Raw genomic sequence first — 17506 nt, forward strand, 5'->3', positions numbered from 1 at the left:
TATATGTATATGTATTTTATTGATTATGAATTATTAACATGTGTTACTGTGGTACAGTGTACCAGAATATATTGTAGACAAAAATAAATATAATATCATTTTTATTTAATACAATATTTTGGCCCACTGCGTACTTCATTTACAGTCCCACTTTTTTTTTTTTTTTTTTCTTATAGCACTGTTCTGTCCTAAACAAAATATCATTTTGTTTATGATCACTAATGAGAATGTAAAGTGTTTTTGGACACTATTTATTGTTATCGATGATAGTCATGGTCAATGTTTTTAGTCAGATAAATATGAAAAAATACATAGAAATGTAGTGTGGCCTTTTATCCAATAAACAGACGGAGATCTAGTTTTTTTTACATGATTTCCTCTGTTTCTTTAGCTACTTTGTTGTAAACAGCCTGTTATTTACAAAACTCAATAGAACTCAATAGATCAAACTTACATTTCCATACACAATTTAAAGAACCTCTCATACCACTGAAGGTTTCAATTTGACAAAGCAAACCTGAAAGCAAAGAGCTTCTCCCTTTTTGAGAACTCATAGTGGTCTAGAAATCTTTTTTCATATACTAAATGTTATTTGTAAAACAAAACAATGTATAAAAACATATATACTAAAAATATTAAATAAACAAAACAGGCTCCTTTATGATAGAAACATGAAATAGAATGGCAATTATTCTACTTTTGTGTCAGCTATTTCTCTCATTTATTTATTTTTTTCATTTTTTTTTAATGTCAAAACTTCTTTCATATATCTTTTTCAAAATTAAAATTGTCACCAATTAGAGGGGAGCTCAAAACAGTGGGACCACTCAGTGAGGTGCTGAAATATAATGATTTATTGCAGAATTATTACATTCTCCCACACTCCTGCTTCTTTACACAAATGCTCACCCAAGTACGTTGTTTTCCAGCTTCACAGTCATTTATAAATAGACACACTGCTGTGCTCAAAAGTTTGAAAATGCACATTTTAAAAACTTTTTATTGATTGCATTAGAATAGCAAAGTGTGTTGCTCACCTTGATAAATGATGTGAAATCCCTGCTTGTTCTGTGAATAATCACTATGGAAATACAGGCTGGTCTCATGGGTTGTGCTGAACAGGGAAGCAGGGACCTGAGGGCCGCTTAACCTGCCAATTACTGAGCCAATGTCTGCAGAGCCACTCCGTACTTCCAGGTAATCGTGTATTGTTTCCGTAGAGAAATTGACAAACTGCAGATGCACACCTGAAAAGATAAATCACATACGCTGCATTACTTAACGATACGCTTAATTAAAACAACAGCTGCAAAGTACGCTTCAAACTGTTTATTGGGCTTCTGCTGTTTTGTAAGCATGGTGGGCCTTTTGATTTATTTCGTGTGTGTTTAACTTTAAAGGGAATACATTTTTTATATTTTTGTAGAAAATAAATAAATACATATATTTCCATCAGATAGACATGAAATATTGTATGTGGAATTATGTAATTACCATTTGCACTCAGCAAATGGAAAACCTTTATAGCTCTGGAAATCTTATTAAACAGATTGCTTTAAAAGGAGAGGAAAGACTTGCTTCCTCTCTCTTTGGTAGCACAGATGGGACCAACTGGATTATTCAGAAGATTTGTTTTTGTTAGAGTGCATCAGGTTTGAATTGAAAAAGGAATTGGGGTGGCAAACATGGCACTGCATGAGGGGGACAACACAAAATTCAAATTAAACATTAAACAATTTAAATTCAATATAAACATACAAATCTTGATCACAGTTGATGTTTTATTCTCTATTAATACAGTATAGTGCAATAAAGCCCAACACATTTCAGGTATTGGCATTCCCTTCATCAGCAATAAGTCTGCTTTGGGAGATTAAAACTAATTAAAACTAATATCAGGACAATGGCCAACCTGATATATCGTGCCATAGCACCAGTGCAGTAGACAAAAGACTATGTAAGGGTTAACTAAATAACTAAGGGATCTATTTAGACAGCATCCATATGTATCTCATTATTAGCACTTTACTAAGTTACATTCTTTTATGTCTTGTTGTATTTTTCTTTGTTTACTGCATTATATTCTGTGTGTCAAACACTTTCATGTTCTATACTGTACTGTATAAAACTTTCCAATAAAATTAATCTTTAACCACTTAAGGACCGTAAGGATTTGCCCCCTTAATGACCAGGCTATTTTTTGCGATACAACACTGGGTCGCTTTAACTAACAATTGCGTGGTCGTGCAATGCTGTACCCAAACAAAATTTATGTTCTTTTTTTTCCTCCACAAATAGAGCTTTCTTTTAGTGGTATTTGATCACCTCTGCAGTTTTTATTTTTTGCACTACAAACAAAAAAAGACCGACAATTTTTGCTATAATAAATATCCCCAATTTAAAAAATAAAATAAAAATTTCTTCATCAGTTTAGGCCAATATGCATTCTTCTACATATTTTTGGTAAAAAATCACAATAAGTGTATATTGATTGGTTTGCGCAAAAGTTATAGCGTCTACAATAGAGAAAGGAGGGAGGCACACCTAAGTAGAGTATTACAAAGTTATTTAATAGAGCAAAAGTAATGCACTTACACAAGAGAAAACATCAGAGGCATATCTTTCATAATGGGGGTCCTCCTCGAGGGGTGCCAGCAATCCGGTTTCCCAGCGTTCGCAGGTTGTTTGTGCCTGTACAGGACACTGATTTCAAAGCAGAAAGTGAAGGGGATCCTGGCTGCCTGACATGGACCGCACAGAGGGAAATGAGATCACCCAGTGGGTGGACCTCAGTGTAGGAAGGACAGGAAACTAGGCTACGCGCTCAGAGCATTCAGCTCCTTCTACTAGCCAGTAGAAGGAGCTGTATGCTCCGAGCGCATAGCCTTGTTTCCTGTCCTGGCCAGTAGAAGGAGCTGTATGCTTCGAGCGTATAGCTTAGTTTCATGTCCTTCCTACATCGAGGTCCGCCCACCGGGTGACATAATTTCCCTCCATGCAGTCCATGCCAGGCAGCCAGGATCTGCCTTTGATGTCTTCTCTTGTTTAAGTGCATTACTTACTAATACTTACTAATGCTACACTTAGGTGCTCCTCCCTCCTTTCTCTTTTGCATCTCTCACAGAATACTCTGGATATGCTCTGGTGATGGCTTGCACCTGAACTGTTTAGAGTATTTATGGACAAACTCCAAACACAATAAGGATAATATAAACTTTATATATATAAAGTTGAATTACTATTCAGGCTTTCTCATTGTTATGCACTGGGTAACCCTTTCTTTCTTATAGCATCTATAAAAGAGGGGGTATATTTATGGCATTTTTATTATTCTTTTTTTTTAATAGTAATGGCGGCGATCAGCGATTTTTATTGGAACTGCGACATTGCGGCGGACAGATCGGACACTTTTGACACTTTTTTGGGACCAGTGACATTTATACAGCGATCAGAGCTAAACTTAGCCACTGATTACTGTATAAATGTTACTGGCAGGGAAGAGGTTAACACTAGGGGGCAATCAAGGGGTTAAAGAGAAACCGCAGTCTACTCACATAATTTGTAATAAAACATCTTTGCCATTCTTAAGCTTCCCTCCAACCACTTTGCATATTATTCTATATATACTGTGATTCTGTTCTTGCCAAATATGCTGCAGAAATCTCCCTCCACTGAGTCTGGCTGCAACCATGTTAACTGTGAGGAGGTGAAGCTGCTGCCTGTTAACTTCCTGGATTCACACAGACACACAGAGGCACACCTCGAGCTCTGCAGCCCTGCAGCTCTCATTGGCCCTCTTATGATTCATCGGCCCTCCCTTCCTGGCAAACTCTCACAAGAGTGAGAGAGAGAGAGCTGTGCATTATGTCATAAGCCTAGGCTTATTACCAGACAGGAACTAGGAAGTGGGCTGTATAAGGTATTTAAGGCAGAAAAAAAGTTATCCAAAGTTAAAACAAGGGCAGAAGATTTAATAGATGGAAAGTTGAAAAAATGACTTAAGTTCCACTTTAATTGTTCCCTAGTGAGGTGTTTCTAACTGTGGGGGATGGGACTGACTGAAGGAGGAGAGAGATCACTAGTCCTGATCACTAGGAACAGCAGATCTCTCTCTCCCACCTGTCAGAAATGGCTCTCTGGGGAGCGATCGCGGGTGGCCATGGACATCGCAGCCACTGTCCATCTGCATCAGCTTCAGCGGCACAAGCGAGCCCCTTAAAGTGGTCAACGTACACTTACAGCGATTTGCCCAGGAACGCCAACCTGCCGCAGTATAATGACGGTGGCAGGTCGGCAAGCGGTTAAAAAAATAAACATAACTTAGGTTTATATTGCTGCCTATAAGGTTTATTTACTAAAGCTGGAGAGTGCAAAATCAAGCTCACTAATGCATAGAAACCAGATTCTAACTTAAGCTTGTTCAATAAGGCTTTGGCAATAAAACATGGAAGCTGATTTGTTTCTATGCAGAAGTGAGCCTGATTTTGCACTGTTCAGCTTTAGTAAATAAACCCCAATGTCTTACTTCCACTGCAAATAGAAGCTCTCGGATTACTTCTATTTTATAGCTCGGAGCCTGGAGATAAAATTTAAAACAAGCTCACCTTTTTAATGTCATAACTTACATGTTACATGTAGTTGGCAGTGAAAGGGTTGAAGAACAAGTCAAGTCTGGAATAGAAACTAATTTTTGAAAAATAATTCTGAAGGGTCTATATCTCAGAAAACTGATCTTTAAGCTTTTCAGAGCTGCAAGAAAGTAGGAATGATCATATCTGCCTGGGGTCAGTTTGCAAACAGTTTCATGAGTGAGTGTTGCTTACAGTTCAAAGTTTTTGACTTTTTGTGGCAAATCTCAATAAAGTCTATGGCATAAATTGTGTTATTTACTTCTGGTCATTTGTAGGGCTAATAAACAAGCTGTCAAAAAAGATATGGAAAGCTAGGCACTGCCATGGGGACTGGTACCAATGCCAAATCAACTGGTTCCTGACCGGACGTTGCAGTTATACTGCAGCAGAATGGCTCCCCTGGGCGAGCCACCGTAGCTGTACGTCGACCCTTTAAGATGCTGTAGGAGGCACTCGCGCATGCCCACAGTGTGTGCCTGGAGGCGATGTGAGTGCCCAGTGGTTTTTCTTTACCAAAAATATGTAGAAGAATACATATTGGCCTAAACTGAGGAACATTTTTTTTCTAAATTGGGATATTTATTATAGCAAAAAGTAAAAGATATTGGGGGTTATTTACTAAAAGCAAATCCACTTTGCACTAAAAGTGCACTTGGAAGTGCAGTCGCTGTAGATCCGAGGGGGACATGCAAGGAAAATAAAAAACAGCATTTTAGCTTTCACATGATTGGATGATACAATCAGCAGAGCTTCCCCTCATTTCAGATCTACCCCTCAGATTTAAAGTGACTGCACTTCCAAGTGCACTTGTAGTGCAAAGTAGATTTGCCTTTCATAAATAACCCCCACTGTGTTTTTTTCAAAATTGTCGCTGTTCTTTTGTTTATAGTGCAAAAAATAAAAACCACAGATGTGATCAAATACCATCAAAAGAAAGCTCTATATCTGGGAAAAATAGGATGTCAATTTTGTTTGGGTACAGCATCGAACAACCGCACAATTGTCAGTTAAAGCGATGCAGTGCCGTATGGCAAAAAATGGCCTGGTCATTGAGCAGCCAAATCTTCCGGGGCTGAAGTGGTTAAAATAAAATACCCTATAACACAGTATCTCTTCCTATAGAGAATTGTCAGCTCTAATAATAACTCCAAACAATGTTAACACCCACTGACAATATGGCTGCTATGAGCTCACTCTTTTATAGTGAGGAGGCGGAGTTATCTTTTCCTTCAGATTACGACTGATCAGGGAGAAGGCTATGCACTGCATTATAGGCTGTTCCTTGTTTGAATTAGCAAAACCTGTTCTGGATCTTTCATTAATTTACCCTTTCTCTATTTATAGAGTGATTTTGCTTTATGGAGTCTATAGCAGAGCTTTTATGAATGTGTGTGTGTGGGTGGAGTGCGAAAAGGAGTGGATATTGTTTGCAATCTTCACAAGTGTCTGTGACAAGTCCAGCATTCATATTAACCCCTGCGGCACCAGAAGATTATGTCTAGGGGAATGTGAGGGGGCACAGGACTTTGGATTTCAACTAAGAGACCAGTCAGCAGCACAAGGAATAATTTGCATTAAAAGTAAGTACTGTTCCCTGTGCTGATTTAAAAAAAAAATGACTAGGCTTTAAACAAGGCAAAGCTGACTCTACACATATTACCAGTATTCATAATAACAAATACTCACCAAAGCCAATGGGAAGTTTGATTGTCCATGTGCAATCTAAGCTGCTTGGGTAGTTTCCAGGAAATCCAGGACTGAGTATCACTCCACTGAAATCAGACATAGCACCACCACATTGTGCTGGAAGAGATAAATGTATAGTCAACATTCTCAAGACAATATGGCAGTTTGTAGAGATTGTGCTACCCTGTTGTCCCGAAAATAAGACCTAGCGTGATTGTTGGTGATGGCTGCAATATAAGCCCTACCCCCCAAATAAGCCCTAGTTAAAGTCCTTGTAGGTCTTATTTTCGGGGAAACAGGGCAGGGCTTATTTGGGGGGTAGAGCTTATATTGCAGCCATCACCAACAATCACGCTAGGTCTTATTTTCGGGGAAACAGGGTATCTTTGGGTTTATTTAGTTGTGTAAATGAACCGTGGGCCATACAGGACTTTCTCAGCATCTGGAAATGTTTTCCAGAAACAGATAACAGACTCTCAATAGATGAATATTGCTGGTTTTCAGACAAAGCAGTGGTGAGAACAGAACAAGCATTGGAGTACATGCACGAGCAGGTGTTCACTTTTTTAGCAGCCATTGTTCACACTTGAGCTCATCCAGACCATATTTAAATGAGAACTCCATTCATCCACAAAGATCTATAGCATATACAGTGTGTATATGTTGTAAAGATTTCCTTATTTAGGATTGAGAAAAGCCTGCTGTTTACAGAAATCAGAGCCATCATAGCAACTCATCACCTATCAGGTGGTCAGTATGAGGTTTCCCTCAGAAAAGGGTAGGCTCAAAGCCTCTGATATGTTGTTTCTTTATCTAACTCATGGTTCTTTAGGATCATATGTCCTCCATTATATGTTTATTTGTAAAACAAAGACTTTTAAGTGTGTTTAAACACTGTTTATAAAAGTATAAAATAAAAATGAAATAAAAGTGACCCACAAACTTTAGAGTTTCCCTTTAAAACTGATATAGCTTCTGACGGAAGCCAAAAAAAGTGAATCATGTCTAAAAAAAGCAGCTCACTGCTCATTTTAATGAACCTTTAGGCACACACAAATGATGACATCCTTTTGTACAGGATCTAGACTTTTCATTCATTAAGACAGCTATTTCAGCTAAGGGAGAATAGCTTGTAACATCTAAACTTCTGCATAAAGTTAGTTTAAAAAGAATATGCCAATGCAGCATTATATTGCTGATATATATATACATGTTTTAAAGTAACGAGTATGTCAGCAAGTATGTTCTTACCAATGCAAATAGGAATAGGATAATTCCATCTTCGTACAGGGCCAGGCATACATGTGATGTGAGAATGACCCTAAAATAAGAAAAAATAGATTTATATTACTTTTACGATTGTAACTTGAGCTGTTGGAAAGATACTGCTGTTACTGCTAACCTACAGAGCCATTATATAGATATTCATTACAATGCCATCTCTATTAGCTGTAGATTGAGTGCTATAAGTGGGTGAAAGATGTCATTACCTGAAGAGAATAGCCTTGATCACAGTGGAATGATACTACATCTCCAACCATGTATCTGTCACCAACTTTTATTCCATTGCTGGGCATTTGTGGCTCCGGACATGAATCAAGACCTATTGCTGAAATATAAATAAAAACCCAAATTTTATATGTATATTTGTTTATGCAATATGAGTTTGACGTCAAATAACCGATAAAGATACATGGCTGTACTTCTCTGGTTCACCAATGGTATTGTAATTTTAGTTGTTTGCAATAAACCATTGTTTTTCTATGTTTTTAAAAAAAATCAACCACACTGTAAGCCAATGGTTTAAAAATTCATCAGAACTTTGCATTGCCCATGTGTCACTTGTACTCCTCTTGATGTTCCTGTAGGCTTAAGTGTTGAATGAAACTTTATATCAGGGTTTCTCAACCAGGGTTCCATGAAACTCTAAGGTTATTTCAGAGGTTGCTAGGGGTTCCTTGCGCAATGAGCAGTTTCTGCCTCTCAGATAAGTTCCCTCTGACACCATTGATATTTTTAACTATCTGTAAGGGAGTAATTCTTCCCAATGATCACAATGTCTTATGGGTTGTATATATAATAATTCTTAGAAGGGGTTCCCTGCGGCAAGTTATTTCAATGGTTCCTCTGTGTTGAAAAGGTTGAGAAAAGCTGCTTTAGATTATTAAAACGAAATGTATCACCCATAAGGTGATAAAGATGATGTCACTTTGATCTCTGAGGTGGCAGCAGAGATCATCTCCATGTATCTCAAGGCATATCCTATCCTTTGCTGAGGACTACTCTTGACTCTCCTTATAGTACACTAAAACCATTCTAAAAGAATTACCACCACAGGTCATTATGACGTTTTTAAACTATGGTTCCCCTAGTTCTTCCCAATTGTCACTAAATACACTGTCCTGTAGAGAAGATTGGTGGTTCATAAAAATGAAAACGTATCTAAACTTAAGAATGAAAATTTTATATTTTGCTGCTTACCAGTCCTTAGAAGAGGTAACTGCATGAGGCTTATTTTCTCAGGTTTTTTTTTTTTTCTACTTCATTTATACCTGTTGGTTCTATCAGTAATATACTTTTTGCCCTAGGTGACAATGCTCAACCAGTGCAATGTTTCAATGGAGGAGCAATGTTTATATTCTAGGACAGGAAGTGGGTTAGGATTACTAAACACCTCCTGCTCTCTGCTTCTTTATACCATGAGAGGAGGTCTTCTGTAGTCCTAACACTTTTCCTGATAGGCTGTCATGAGATAACACTAAAGGATACACAGGTCAGTACCAGCTTCATAGTAGGATAAATAGATATGTTTTGCACTTTTTCATTAACCCCTTCATGCCAAAGCCTTTTCCTGACATTTGTTACAAGGTAAAATTCATATTTTTTGCTAGAAAATTACTTAGAACCCCCAAACATTTTATATATATTTTTTTAGCAGAGATCCTAGAGAATAAAACAGCGATTGTTGCAATATTTTATGCCACATGGCATTTGCATAGCGGTCTTTCAAACACAATTGTTTTTTTAAAAAAGACACTTTAACAAATAAAAAAAACAGTAAAGTTAGCCCAATTTTTTTTGCATAATGTGAAAGATGATGTTACGCTGAGTAAATAGATAGCTAACATGTCATACTTTGAAATTGCACACACTTGTGGAATGGCGACAAACTATGGTACTTAAAAATTTCCGTAGGCCAAGCTTTAAAAGTTTCTACAGGTTACCAGTTTAATGGTACAGAGGAGGTCTTGTGCTAGAATTATTGCTCTCACTCTGACGATCGCGGCAATACCTCACATTTGTGGTTTGAACACGTTTACATTTGCAGGCACAACTTACATATGAATTCGCTTCTACACGCGAGCAGGGAGGGACGGGGCACTTTAATTTTTTTTCTTATTTATTTATTTTTTTTACACTGAAGTTTTTCTCACATTTTTATTGCTGTCACAAGGAATGTAAACATCCCCTGTGACACTAACAGTCAGAGACTGGTACTCTTTATGGAGAGATCTGGGGTCTATAAGACCCCAAATCCCTCCTTTGCACTTAAAAACACTCAAAAAACAAAGTTTGGCAGTTTTGAAAGCTGTAATGTTTTTAAATGTTGCGCCTTTAATTCTTCAGTAAACCAGAAGTAATGTCATGACATCGCTTCCCGGTTACTTGATCCGAGACCCGATCAAAGCCGATTCCAGCTTCGTTCAGGTCTCCAGCTGGTGGGACAGGAGAGCCCAGATGAGCTCCGGAAGGCGGTAAGAGGGGGAGGGACATCCTTTCCTGCTCCTTGGGATAACAGCAGAGCGGTGCTAGCCGCATTGGTTGTCAACCCAAGAAAGCTGACCGTTTGCTCTAAAAAACGGTACTGGTGTGGTGTGTGCAGCTTCATGCATACCCCGGTACAACCCCTTCAAGCTGAGTCTGCATATTTGCGTATGGTCGGCGTAAAGGGGGTAAAAATATATAGCAAAATACCTGTGAATGTTCTTTTTTATTTAGGCAATGGTATACATACTGTAGTTGTATTTAGTCAAAGTCAACTCAAGTTGTTCTATAATGTTGAACAATACCGTAAAGAATACACTGGAGAAGTCTTGTGACACCATCACAGAGTTTTGCAAAGCCTGCAGAGAACTGGGGATTCCTAGTGGAATGTTTGGGTACTGACTTAAACCAGCCATACGTGGATTGAAATTCAGCTGGTTCAAAAGCGACCAGATGAATTTTGATCCATGTATGGGCACCCTGTTGGTACACAGGTTGATCCACCATTTAACCACTTCAGCTCCGGAAGGTTTTAACCACTTTCTGACCAGGCCATTTTTTGTGATACGACACTGCATCACTTTAACTGACTAATTGCATGGTCCTGCAACGTTTTACCCAAATAAATTTGATGTCCTTTTTTTCCCACAAATAGAGCATTCTTTTGGTGGTATATCACCTCTGCACTTTGTATTTTTTGTGTTATAAAAAAAAACTGACAATTTTAAATAAAAGGCCAATATGTATTCCGCTACTTATTTTTTGTAAGAAAAATCCCAATAAGCGTATATTGATTGGTTTGTGCAAATGGTACAGCGTCTACAAAATAGGGGAAAGATTTATTGATTTTTTTATTGTTTTTTACTAGTAATGGCGGCGATCTGCAATTTTTAGTGGGACTGTGATCAAAGGGTTAAATGTTCCCTAGGGAGGTGCTTAGTAACTGTGGGGGGGGGGGGGCAGTGTCATACGGAAGGCTTAGCTGAATCACAAGATCTCTCTTTCCCTTTCTGACAAATCCGCCTTTTGCCATGTTTACACAGGCAGATGGCTGATCCATCTCTCCTGTGAATAATCGTCGGGTCGGGGTGGCCATCGCAGCCACCAGACCCACTTGTTGGCTCCCGCTGTGTCCAATCACAGCGGGATCGGTGATCTGGCAGTGCGGGCATGTGCCCAAAACCACATGCACTAAATCGTGTACCTGTACATGATTTTGCGCAGCCGGGCCACCCTGCTACAGTATATATGCGGTAGGCGGTCTTGAACTGGGTGAATAGTGTAGTATACTAGTGTACAACTAGTGAAAAAGCCTGTCGGGTTTTTCCAGAATGGTTAGTGTTGCAGGCTATAAGCCTGCAACATTAATTATTGTGTTCTGCTGACAGGTAAGGCTCCCCGCGCAGAACACAATAGTGCTGCAGGAGGGATTCTCCCATTAACACTGACTGTATTGATGGGGAATCAAGCTATTTTCTTTCCTTCCTGGACTGCTTTAACTTGCTAGTAGCTACATAAAGGTAGTAGTAGTGACTTTAGCTTGCTAGTAGCTACATAAAACTGAAATATCAGTTTCTGGGAATTAGCTGTATGCCTTTAAAAGACGACATATGTTATATAATCTTAAATGATTTATATTGGTTATATTATGGCACAAGGAACTTACAATTTAGAGCTGCAATCATAGCAGACAATGCTTCCCTATAGTCACAAATCATGATCAGTAAGATTTATTTGAAAAAGGTTGACTTGGAGATGGTTAAACTGAAGCACAATCCTATTTACTATGGAAAAAGATTTCCATTTGAAAGTAATGGAATTTTGTATAGTACGCTGACATTGACAAATTCCTTTCTGTGTTTTCAGGTAATACTAATTGAATTCATACAAATTACTCTAGTCCACCTATCAGCATTTATGTCCGTTATCAGCTTAGGTACCAGGACCAGTTGCATAATTCTGGAAGGCACTGAGGGGCTATTGTCCCTGCAAGACACTGCAACCTCCATATCTCCCAACAATAAAAAATATAGGATTTATTTAGGAAACATTTCCATATGGCTGCATTTTATCATTTCTACCTGGTTTAAACATAATCCGAATATGTCACAGTTTGGTGAAGGTTGTCCTGATTTTGCCGCTAAATATGTTTATATCATATTTATAATATGTTGCTTTTTCCAAAATCCATTGCTGTTATTTACTTACAATAGCATAATTATACAGTATTACTGCACCAAAAAAAAACAAAAAAAAAAAGTCCATAAAATACTTATTCAATACAGGTAACATTGAAATTGTGCTGAAGTCAGGATACAGTATGTTTGCATTTAATATTTATTTAGAATTGAAAGTGATTGTAAACGATCACTTTGTAAAACAACCCATTGAGTTTAAAATAGAAAAAGGCAAAACATTTTTGTATAGATATAAAAAACATTATAAATACATTTTTTCTCTTTTTTTTTTTTTTTTTCACATTCCCTCTGTTCTCAGCTGCATAAGAGTTTAAAGTGGTTCTAAAGGCTGAAGGTTTTTTACCTTAATTCATTTTCTGCATTAAGGTAAAAAAAAAACCTTCATTATGCAGATCCCCAGACACCCTTATGCCATGTACACATGGTCAGATTTTCTGATGGGAAATGTTGGATGGGAGCTTGTTGTCGGAAAGTCTGACTGTGTGTATGCTCCATAGAACATTTGCTCTCGGATTTTCTGCCAACAAATGTTTCTTAGCAGGTTCTCAAATTTTCCGACAACTAAACTTTGTTGTTTGAAAGTCCGATCGTGTGTACACAAGTCCGTCGCACAAAAGTTCACGCATGCTCTGAATCAAGCAGAAGGAGCCGCACTGGCTATTGAACTTCCTTTTTCTTGGCTCGTCGTACGTCTTGTACGTCACCATGTTCGGAATTGCTGGCCAACATTTGTTTGACCGTGTGCATGCAAGACAAGTTTGAGCCAACATCCTTCGGAAAAAAAATCCACAGTTTTGTTGGCAGAAAGTCCGATCATGTATACGTGGCATTATACTTACCTGAGCCCAATCTCGATCCAGTGATGTGAACAAGAGCAATGGCTTTCTCAGCTCTCTCCCTCCTCATTACCCCAGACACAGCAGCAGCAAACACAGCAGCGGGAGGGAGCAGGTGGCGGGACCAAGCCGCTATCTGTATGTCAATAGACACACAGTGTTGCCTTGGGAGCTAGCCCAGCTTGCTATGGAGGGCTCTGTGCAGAGTTGAGGAGCTAGAAGGGGGACCCCAGAAGAGGAGAATCAGGCTGCTCTGTAAAAAATAATTGCTTGGAGCAGAGAAGTATAACGTGTGTGCTATACTAGAAAAAAATGTGAATGTTTGCAATTACTTTAAAGGCTAAGTTCACCTTTCTTTTTTTTTTCTAAATTCCAGCTCCTCTATGTAACAATATAGCATTGTAAATGTACTTATGTACTTGTAAATGTACACCTGCTTACATCACTCTCTTCAGAGCTGTTTACACACACTGCTTGATTATTTTTGCCTTACTTCCTGGTCAGACTTTAGGTTATGACACACCCTGCATCATCTACCCTCAGCTGGTCAACTCCTTCCTGTGTCATGACCTAAAGTCTGACCAGGAAGTAAGGCAGAAGTAATCAAGCAGTGTGTTTAAACAGCTATGAAGAGAGTGAGGTAAGCAGGTGTAGAATTAATGGAAAGCTTTTTATTTTTGCATAATAAGTACATTTACAATGCTATATTGTTATATAGGGGAGCTGGAATTTAGAAAAAAATGAAAGGTGAACTTAGCCTTTAAAGTAAATGCAAACCTTCGTAGCTGTACGTCGGTTCGTGCAATAGATACAGTGGGCGCGCGTACAGCACCAGATCTGATGCGCATGACCGGCGGCCACGATGCTCACCGGCCACCCGCGATCGCTCCACAGAGAGCCAAAACAGGGATCTATCAATGTAAACAAACAGATCCCTGTTCTGAGAGGGGAGTAGAGAGAGAATGCCTGTTCCTAGTGATTAGGAACAGCAATCTCTCTCCTCCTCCAGTCAGTACACTCCCCCCACAGCTAGAAACACCTCCCAGGGAACACATTTAACCCCTTGATCACCACTAGTGTCAACCCTTCCCTGCCAGTGTCATTTATACAGTAATCAGTGCATTTTTATAGCATTGATCGCTGTATAAATGTCACTGATCCCAAAAAAGTGTCAAAAGTGTCTGATCTGTCTGCCGCAATGTTGCAGTCCCACTAAAAATCGCTGATCACCGCCATTATTAGTAGAAAAATATTAACAATAAAAATGCCATAAATCTATCCCCTATTTTGTAGACTCTATAACTTCTGTGCAAACCAATCAATATACGCTTATTGTGATTTTTTTTTTTACCAAAAAAATGTAGAAGAATACATATCGGCCTAAACTGATGAAGAAATTTGTTTTTTTATATATTTTTTGGGGATATTTATTATAGCAAAAAGTAAAAAATATTGCTTTAACTTCAATGAATGTGATTGGGTTTTCTTTGCGATGTGAGACCACCCCATTCTCTAAGTTATGGAGCAAATCCCTTTGTAAAGTGCAACTTCCATTGCCTATTTGCTTTTAGAAAATTTAACCCTGTAATGTACACAAGTATATAAGTAGTGGTCAATTACATGCAGCCATGTTACCAGAGACTGATGAGAGTAAATCAGCAATGCCTCCACATTACTTCCCACATAACTTTGTGCCAGTCTTGATGAATTAGGCTGTATGTGCATCTTACATAATTAACATTTGGAAGCAGATATATTAGTAACAATTTAAATTTTTCCAGCCTTTCTCCTTTTTTTTTTTTTTTTAATAAACAGGCAATATGAGTAAGATTAAGCAAAACACGACACCTTTGCAAACCTTTAAATCCAAGCTTGAAAAATAACATGGCCTTGCAACTTTTCTTAATTTCTTTTATCTGACATCAACTTTATTAGAGAGAAAGAGAAAAAATGTTCAGATGTCCTAATGACTTTAATGCAGCTGATAGTTTTGGCTTGAATTCACCTCGAAAAAATCTTGATTATTTAATTACAGTAATTAGTTTGCAGATTTTCAAGCAGCGTCAAAAAGAAGTTAATTAGAAAACATGAATAGATAATGTTCAGTGAACTCAAAACACCTGCTGTTTAGCAAATGAAATGTTGATCTATTAATGCTTCCTAGGCTTTAGAATTTGCTATTAACAATAATGACAGGTGCTTATATTATAAACCATTCAATGTATACTTAAAATAATCTTCAGAGGCCTATACATTAATGTAAATAGTCATGTGATATATTATCTTTTCACTGTATACACCAAAGGCAGCCTCTCATTTTTCGCTCTTATAGTATACTGAATTTATTGTGGTTATACTGTACATTGTTTAAATGATACCTTTTTAAAGATGCAGAACAGACTCAATTTAAAGTGGAACGTCACTCTCCCTATCAATATTGATTATTTTTAACCCTCATTCTGTTCGCATTAGTAAATAGATAGGAAAGTATATAAGTATATCATATTTACTTGTTTTAAAGTGATTGTAAAGTCTTTTTTTTTTAAATAACAAACATGTTATACTTACCTGGTCTATTGCAGGGGATTTGCACAGAGCAGCCTGAATCTTGCTCATCTCAGTGTCCCTCTTCTCTGTTCCCAGCTTGCTATGGGGGCACCTGAGCCGAGCTGCAGCTCCATGTGTCCATTCAGACACGGAGCTGCCATTCAGCCCCGCCACCTCTCTTTCCTGATTGGCTAACTGACTTTGATTGACATCTGTGGGAGCCAATGGCACCGCTGCTGTGTCTCAGCCAATCAGGAGGGAGAGTCTCGGATGGCTGAGGGACTCGTGGACATCACTGGACAGAGATGGGGCTCAAGTAAGTGTTAGGGGGTGCTGGGGGGCTGCTACACAGCCCAGATGACTAGGGTGAAGCTATCAAATTTTGGAAATATTATGACAAGAACCAACTCACTGAAAAAGACAAATTCACTTGAAAAAGTTGAAGGAAAGAGAAGAAGATGACAACCAGCAAAGAGGTGGATTGATACAGTCACAATAAATGTGATTATGTTGTTGTGAAGAGTTAAGAAGCAAACAGAAGACAAACTATTCAGCAGAAACATTATTCATGTGGCCGCCAGGAGTTGACATTGTCTTGATGGCACTTAATATAAATAATGTGTTTGTGGAATGCCCTTTGCTGTCCTACGATGACTGTTTCCCTATGAACAAAGGCAGCTCTATGAAGACATGGTTTAATGATTTTTGTGTGAGGGAACTTGAATGGTCTGCACAGAGCCTGACATCAACCCCATTGAACTCCTCTGGGATGAAATGGAATGCCAAATCTTTTTGTTCAATATCAGTAGCTGACCTCACAAATGCTGTTTTGGCTGAATGGGCACAAATGGAGGGGGGGGGGCAACCAAATATTACTCATAGTTTTGGAATGGAGACTCCAACAAGCCTTTTATCAGAATCCAGGTCTGAACAAGCAATCTCTGATGTCTGTAGCAATGTCTCTTCTTGCTGAGCCACCTGAGATGCTGGACAGCACCCTGTCTGATCCATTGGACAAAACCTTGACCTTCTTGATCCTCCCCTGAACTTCATATTTAAGCCATGCCTTTGCACTTCCTGTTTGCCACAGTACCATGCTCTCTCCAGCCAATATCATGCTTTTCTAACTCCTTATGCCATCTGTATTTCCGCTACCACTCGTTACTGGCTTTTGGCTTATTCCTTCTGCTTGATCCCAACCTGTGACCACTTGTGTTGACCTTTGGCTTGTTTATTCATGACACTTCTGCTTTATCCCTATCTGCTATATCTGTTATTGGACCCTAGGTTGCTCACCTCCTAGTCTGGTGATCCTGAGGACCACGACCTGGCACTAACATTCAGCAAATACCATCTCCACCATCAGGAGCTCTGGTGAACACCAGTTAGTACTTAGACTCTGCACCTCGAGTGAGCCCATATCATCTGCCAGGGTGACCTACTGCCACACTTATCCTGCTGGTGGATGGGATCATCTCTACAGCTACAACTATTGGTCTCTGAGCTTGACCCCTGATAGTTATGTCAGTGTGATGGTAAAGGTGTCCTCAAAATTTTGGTATAAATATCTAATCGCTTTAGTTAGCAACCTTGAAGCACCTTAAACCCTTTCCTTTCTCTCCACAGTGAAGACCAACAACAATTCTACAATTTTCCTTTGATAGTCCTGTGAAAATTACTCATAATCCTGATCCATTTATAGTTGGCAAGGTAAGCTAAGAGTTTTGGATGCTAGAGTGTCTGTCATCAGCCATTCTCTTATGACTTTAGTCATGGCATGTACAATAATGGCGTTCTCCACAAGTGCTGAAAGGCTGGATCTTTGATATCCTAAAATTCTCAA

General features: G+C 38.7%; 1 protein-coding gene across 1 annotated transcript in view; it reads right to left on the reverse strand.

Moving 5' to 3' along the window:
• CSMD3 (CUB and Sushi multiple domains 3) overlaps window positions 1–17506 on the reverse strand; it is a 1635173-nt gene that overhangs the window by 318565 nt on the left and 1299102 nt on the right. Inside the window, exons 39-42 of the mRNA XM_073632169.1 lie at window positions 7808–7926; window positions 7569–7638; window positions 6318–6434; window positions 1038–1247 (exon numbers count right to left, since the gene is read on the reverse strand). Of these exons, the coding sequence (XP_073488270.1) occupies window positions 1038–1247; window positions 6318–6434; window positions 7569–7638; window positions 7808–7926 (516 nt within the window). The remainder of the gene's footprint in view (window positions 1–1037; window positions 1248–6317; window positions 6435–7568; window positions 7639–7807; window positions 7927–17506) is intronic.

Source organism: Aquarana catesbeiana, linkage group LG05 (genome assembly GCF_042186555.1).
Source record: "Aquarana catesbeiana isolate 2022-GZ linkage group LG05, ASM4218655v1, whole genome shotgun sequence".
NCBI classification, from domain to species: domain Eukaryota; kingdom Metazoa; phylum Chordata; class Amphibia; order Anura; family Ranidae; genus Aquarana; species Aquarana catesbeiana.